Source organism: Xyrauchen texanus, chromosome 27, assembly GCF_025860055.1.
Source record: "Xyrauchen texanus isolate HMW12.3.18 chromosome 27, RBS_HiC_50CHRs, whole genome shotgun sequence".
Classification (NCBI taxonomy): Eukaryota; Metazoa; Chordata; class Actinopteri; order Cypriniformes; family Catostomidae; genus Xyrauchen; species Xyrauchen texanus.
In genome coordinates this window covers 39,925,029-39,932,004 of record NC_068302.1, presented here as the reverse complement: position 1 = coordinate 39,932,004, position 6,976 = coordinate 39,925,029, and the positions used below count along the sequence as shown (strand labels likewise).

The 6,976-nt window shown below is 39.6% G+C and overlaps 1 protein-coding gene across 1 annotated transcript in view; it reads right to left on the bottom strand.

The window, feature by feature from the left end:
• Positions 1-2,575: 2,575 nt before the first annotated feature.
• Positions 2,576-6,976, bottom strand: part of LOC127620696 (protein crumbs homolog 1-like) — a 28,907-nt gene continuing 24,506 nt past the window's right edge. The window contains exon 13 of the mRNA XM_052093887.1: positions 2,576-6,906. Within this exon, the coding sequence (XP_051949847.1) occupies positions 6,685-6,906 (222 nt within the window). The 3' untranslated portion in view covers positions 2,576-6,684. The remainder of the gene's footprint in view (positions 6,907-6,976) is intronic.

Below are 6,976 nucleotides of genomic sequence, written 5' to 3'. Positions count from 1 at the left end.
GTGTCAATATCATTTTTTCCCCATTTGTTTCTCTCGTCATATATGGCAAGGCGGGCCAAAACGTAACCAAAAAGGTCATCACGGGCCAACTTTGGGCATCCGGACATACCTGCAAAGATCTCCTATGGATAAATCTCACTTAAACCTATGGGTCGTATTTCTTTAGAACAATTGTAAAAGTTAAAATTACATTTTGCATAATGCCAATAAAGTATTTTTAGGTGCATAAAGATGTTGTGAAGTTTTCATGAAGCATGTTATACCCCAAAAAAGATACACTGATGAGACAAAACATTATGACCATCTGCCTAACATGCTGTTGGTCCGCCGCGTGCTGCCAAAACAGCACCGACCCACCCCCACCCCGAGGCATAGACTCAACAAGACCCCTGAAGATGTCCTGTGGTATCTGGCTCCAAAACATTAGCAGCAGATCCTTCAAGTCCTCTAAGTTGCGAGATGGAGCCGCGGTGGATTGGACTTGTTGGTCCAGCACATATCACAGATGCTCAATCAGATTGAGATGTGGGTAATTTGAAGGCCACGTCAACACCTCAAACCCAAAGGATGTGTGCAGTGTGGCAGGGCAAATTATCCTGCTGAAAGAGGCCACTGCCATCAGGGAATACGCTTGTCATGAAGGGGTGTACCTGGTCTGCAATGATGTTTAGGTAGGTGACACGTGTCAAATTGACATCCACATGAATGGCCAAACCCAGAGTTTCCCAGCAGAGCATTGCCCAGAGCATCACACTCCCTCCACCGGCTTGTCGTCTTCCCAGAGTGCATCCTGGTGCCATCACTTCCTCAGGTAAACGGCGCACACATACACAGCCATCCACGTGGTATAAAAGGAAACGGGGCTCATCAGACCAGACGACCTTTTCCCACTGCTCCAAGGTACAGTTCTGACGCAAGAGTGCCCATTGTAGGCACTTTCAACAGTGGATGGGTAATCATGGGCACTCTGACCAGTCTGCAGCAATGCAGCCTTATGCACAACAGGGTGCGATGCACTATGTGTTGTGACACAGTAGACCTTCTGTCAGACCAGACGGGACAGCATTCGATGCCCTCACGCATCGATAAGCCTTGGGCACCCTGTCACCGGTTTGTGTTTTGTCCCTCCTTGGACCACTGTCAGTAGGTCAGTAGGCCAGTGGTGACTCAGTGGTTGAGGCTCAGAGTTACTGACCAGAAGGTTGGGGGTTCAAGGTTGCTCCGGGGGGATTGTCCCTGTAATAAGTGCACTGTAAGTCGCTTTGGATAAAAGCGTCTGCCAAATGCATAAATGTAAATGTACTCACCGCTGCTGACCGGGAGGACCCCACAAGCCGTTTCAGAGATGCCCTGACCCAGTCGTCTGGACATAACAATGTGTCTCTTGTCAAAGTCGCTCAAGTCTTTACTTTTGCCAATTTCTCCTGCATTCAACACGTTGACCACAAGTACTAATCTACCCTGACCTTGACATGTGGCCTTGTTAGGAGATGATCAACGTTATTCAATTCACCTGTGAGTGGTCATAACATTTTGGCTCATCTGTATACTGTAAAATATAAAAAAAATTCTGTATCGCAGCAAAACTTCTGTATTGTTTTTTATTTACTTTAATACAAACATTTTAATTGTATTTGTACATAAAATTGACTTTTATGTGTCTTTATTTCCCCTTTATAATGTCTGTGGATTTCCATGGGCCAGTGGTGGCTCAGCAGTTAAGGCTCTGGGTTACTGACCGAAAGGTCGGGGGTTCAAGCCTCAGCACTGCCTTGAGCAATGCCCTTGACCCTATCTGCTCCAAGGGGTGCTGTTTCATGGCTGACCCTGCACTCTGACCCCAGCCTAGTTGGGATATGTGAAAACAACTGCATTTCATTGGCTGTGTACCTGTACTCTGCACAATGGCAATAAAGTTGAATCTTAATCTTAAAGCACTTTGAATTATCTTTGTGTATGAAATGTGCTGTATCTAATGTGGATCACCACTGAGAACAAAAATAATTGGCATAATAATTCGTCATTAAAAAAAGCAATATCATAAAAAACATTTTATCATCTTTCGAAAGGGGCTTACATTTTTTATGCATATATATATATATATATATATATATATATATATATATATATATATATATATAGTGTTCCATCATCAAGTATGGCGCAGGTGTCGTCGCATATGACATCATGTTTTCAGTCCTTTTGTAGTGAAAACCAGGTTTGTCATTTAGAGTTTGGAAATGATCTATTTCCGGACTACATGACTTTCATCTAACTTAATTACATTTTTTTTTTTAAATTGAATGAATGTTTGTTTGAGAGGTGAAATTAAACATAGGTTTCTGTCTGTGTAGCTAATCTCACTTTTAAGTGTTGTCTTTGCGTATGGGAGGTTCTCTCTAAACTCTGGAATGTTCTCTGAGATACTCCCTTCTCTGTCAGTGAACTGAGATGTGTGGAGATCGTGGAAGCGGTTTGGCCAAGCATATAGAAAACAAACACACACACACACATACACACACACACAAAAGTAATCAGTTAGCTTTGTTTAACGTTTCCAAATTTATTTGGCTTGTATAATTATTTTGCAAGACACGATTCATATAGAGGACTCTTTCGTTTGAGTTCATTTAATAAAATTGTAAAGCATTTTCATTGAATTTGTAACCACTTGAATCAGATTCACAGGAACAATTCAAACACCACCTTCAGTAAAAGACTTTGTGGTTTATCGTGTCATAATATTTAAAATCATACATCAGGAAGAAAGTATGCACAATACAATACAATATAAAAACATACAAATACAGTCATCACATCTCACAGTATAATTTTAACACACACACACACACACACACACACACACACACACACACACACACACACACACGATTCAGTGGAAGTTCCAGTGAATGCAAAACAAAACAAGAGTACAGTGTTATCAAACTGGACTAATTAAATACTGAGACAGTTTCTACACAGAAAACCATTTAGAAAATTCTTTAGCGCTTGACCTGTGCTCCGGGGACTTTTATTAAATATCTGTTTATATTTTTATATCTTATCTGTGAAAGCAATCCAGTGTATGTAGCAAAAACATATTACAGCATCTCAAAACTGTTTAAACACACTTTATAAACTTGCTAAAAGAAAGAGGAAATAAAAAGCTCTTGAATTATGGAAATGTCAAATTCCTGTCTTTTTTGGGTATATTATCAAGGCACACAGAGTATAATTCAACCATTTTGATATTGTTACAAAATAAACTCCGGGGGGGTCTTGGGTATCTCAACTGACTATCACACCTGGAGTCATGAGTTTGAATCCAGGGTGTGCTGAGTGACCCCAGCCAGGTCTCCTAAGCAACCAAATTGGCCCGGTTGCTAGGGAGGGTAGAGTCACATGGGGTAACCTCCTCGTGGTCGCTATAATGTGGTTCTCGCTCTCGGTGGGGCTTGTGGTGAGTTGTGCGTGGATGCCGCGGAGAATAGCGGGAAGCCTCCACATGCGCTAGGTCTCCGCGGTAACACGCTCAACAAGCCACGTGATGGATTGACAGTCTCAAACGCAGAGACAACTGAGATTCGTCCTCCGCCACCCGGATTGAGGCGAGTCACTACGCCACCCCGACGACTTGGAGAGCATTGGGAATAGGGTGTTACAAATTGGGGAGAAAAGGGGAGAAACAATAAAAAAATGTAATAAAAAATAAATTGACAAGGCTTTTTTTTATATTCGCAAGTACTATGGGTAAGAATGTAAAAAAATGTTAAGAAATATCTAATTTTGCTAGCCTGGTCTCATGAAAATTACGTGACTGTGGTGACATTTTTATAAAATGACATGATGTGGTTTCATACACATATCACGGCAGTTTCGAGGTGAAATGTCCACTGTGTGGCGCTAAAAGCGAGTTAAATGTTCCCCCAAACAGATGAGGTTTTTAAGGGTAATGCTCTATTGAGATTTAAATCAACAAAACCAACCTGACATATGAAAGAACTGTCAGAAAATTCCAAATTTTTGACATTAATCTGTTTTCAGTGCCATTAGACAAACTCTAAAACGAAATTGTAAAAAAAAAAATGCACGTATTTATGTTATTTTTTTATGTATCGTATTTGATACATTATGCTTTAAAGGTCATTATCCTCCTGAGGCCAAGCAATACATTTCTGTATATAGGACATTTGTTAATAAGTTGTTATGGTGGTAAATCTTGGGGTATTATCAGAGGACTCTTTGGGCTTTTCAAAGATACCAAATGTTTGAGAGATTGACCATGACAACTTCCTGTTCTTGGTCTGTTAATATGGACTGAAATGCATCACAGTTCAATTCAACACATCAAATGCAACATGAACAAAATAAACAGTAATTTATGCATCAAACACTATATTAACATTTAAAAAACATAAATTGCAAAACATTTTTCGCTGGTTCTCATTAACTTCTGGTAAGATGACATCATTACAGCTTGTAATGTAAAATAATGAGAACTTTATAATGACAGAGAACACAGCATATATGAACATACACAGAAATATTAGTTCACACTTTAAAAATATCGTATAAAATGTACATGTCAGAATTATCAACATAAAAAAAAGCCTGTTGTATCATATTTGATGCATGGATTTGGAAATGGGGGTTTTCAATGAAATAATATACAAAATTTGAACCAAGCTCAAGTTGCTTTTATTCAGTAAATACTCATTTTAGAATATCAGAAACAATATAATCATTACTGTCATTTTTACTTTATTAAAATAAGCTGTAATTTATCCCAAAACAAAAGTCACTTTTCGCTTTTTTCACAAGTAACCACTAGATGACGAGGTGCCATAAACATGTTAAACTTAGGAGCATCATTATATTTGATGCACATGGCATTATAGGGTTAACCTAAACCTAACCTACAGAATCAAGTGTTTATAAACTGATAATCTGCCATTTTACGTGTGATTTGTTTGAAAGTGAGTTTTGTAAAAATAATTTAGCAAAAAGGCAAGTATTGCAACATGACTCTATGAGACCAGATTGCATTTTGCTGTGCATTCATTTGATTTAGCTTTAACATTATATGTGCTGGATGTTTATTATGTGTCTGATTTTTGTATGAAATGTTTGTACTCTCAAACATACAGAAATGTTTTATTAGTCATGTACTTACAAACCTCCTGAATTATAAAAGTGGCTTTAAATGTTTGTAATAGAAGTCGACCGATAACTAAGGTGGTGGAAAAGAAGATAACCGATTAATCATCCGATGGTTTTTAAAATCAAGTTATACAATGTTTAAAATTGCTTTCTTTCTTTGATGGGTACAGACATAAAGTTTAAAACACGTGTCATGTTAGCTCAGGTGGTAGAGCGGGTCGGCCACTAATTGCAGGGTTGGTGGTTTGATTCCCGGCCCACATGACTCCACATGCCGAAGTGTCCTTGGGCAAGACACTGAACCCCAAGTTGCTCCCAATGGCAGGATAGCACCTTACATAGCAGCTCTGCCACCATTGGTGTATGAGTGTGTGTGTGAATGGGTGTATGAGTGTGTGTGTGAATGGGTGTATGAGTGTGTGTGTGAATGGGTGTATGAGTGTGTGTGTGAATGTGTGTGTGAATGGGTGTATGAGTGTGTGTGTGAATGGGTGTATGAGTGTGTGTGTGAATGGGTGAATGAGTGTGTGTGTGAATGGGTGAATGGGACCTCTGAGGTTAAAGAAGGCGCTATGTAAGTGCAGACCATTTACCATTTGATGGGGCACTTTTCCATGTAGTAGCATTTAGAACTCTTGTTTTATCTAATCAAAATAACAAAATGTGTATTGAAGTAAGAATAGAAATATGGATGAATATTGTCAGTGATGAAAGATTTAAATACAGCAAATATCCACGAGGTGTCAGTGACCTCTAGAGGCCGCTGTTTAGGAACATGGAGGACTATTGGAAAAAACTATTGGCAACTATCTGCAAAAGTTCCAAAAAGCAACTATCAGCACCGATTAATTGGTAAAACTAAGATATCAGGCTCTCTAGTACATTAATAGTATATTTAGACCTTTGTCCACACACTTGAGTAAAAGTACCATAAATTAGACCCTGATGTAGTAAAGCATGGCCTGATTCCTCTGAAAAAGAGGTACAGAACATGGATCGTTCTCAAACCATTGTTCTCATTTAAATAGAACAAAGAACATTTCACATGCAAAGGCAAAACGCAGCAACTATGCATTGTCAAAATTATGACCATATTCGAGTCGGCTCTTAGACTATTATCTGTCCTGTGACAGATGAGTTTGGCTCAACTATGTTCCAATTCAGAAAATAAAAACAGGGTGTGAAAATTGTAGTAAACCCAAAATCCAAACTAAATCCTACTTTGAAGTTTCATTGTTGATGAAGTAGAAGAAGAAGAGTGTCTTGAAGCGAAGAACCATTATCATAGTGGATTTCCATCCGTGTTGACGCAGCTGATGTAGCCCACTAATTTCCTACTTATTGTGGGTAAAGTGACCGTAGTTTGTCTCCCATGTCATGAAGGCACACGTAGCTTTGTACAACGTGCCTTGACACATAAAAGCAACACGTTGCCTTTGTCACTTTGTAATGCCACTGTAAGTGACCTTGTTGCTAGTAAGACCAGCTGAAACCATCAGCACAACCAGTTTAGCTGTTTCTTAGTCAGATCAGTCTCTCCTCTGGAGGCACTTTGAGCACGCTGCCCATCTCTAGTCTGGCTCCAGCTACTTCCTGTTGACTTGGGCTGTACATACCCTCCGACTGTCGTTTCTTCCGGGCGGTGAGAACAATGCAAACCAGCACCACCACTGCCAATAGAGTACCAAGACATGCCAATGGGATGGTCACCACCAGCCATGGCACACTTTCCCTCTGCAGTGACTTCTATGGGAGGAGAACAAGACATGATAATGTACGAGTCACACAGACAGGTGAGTGTAAACAAAATAAGTAA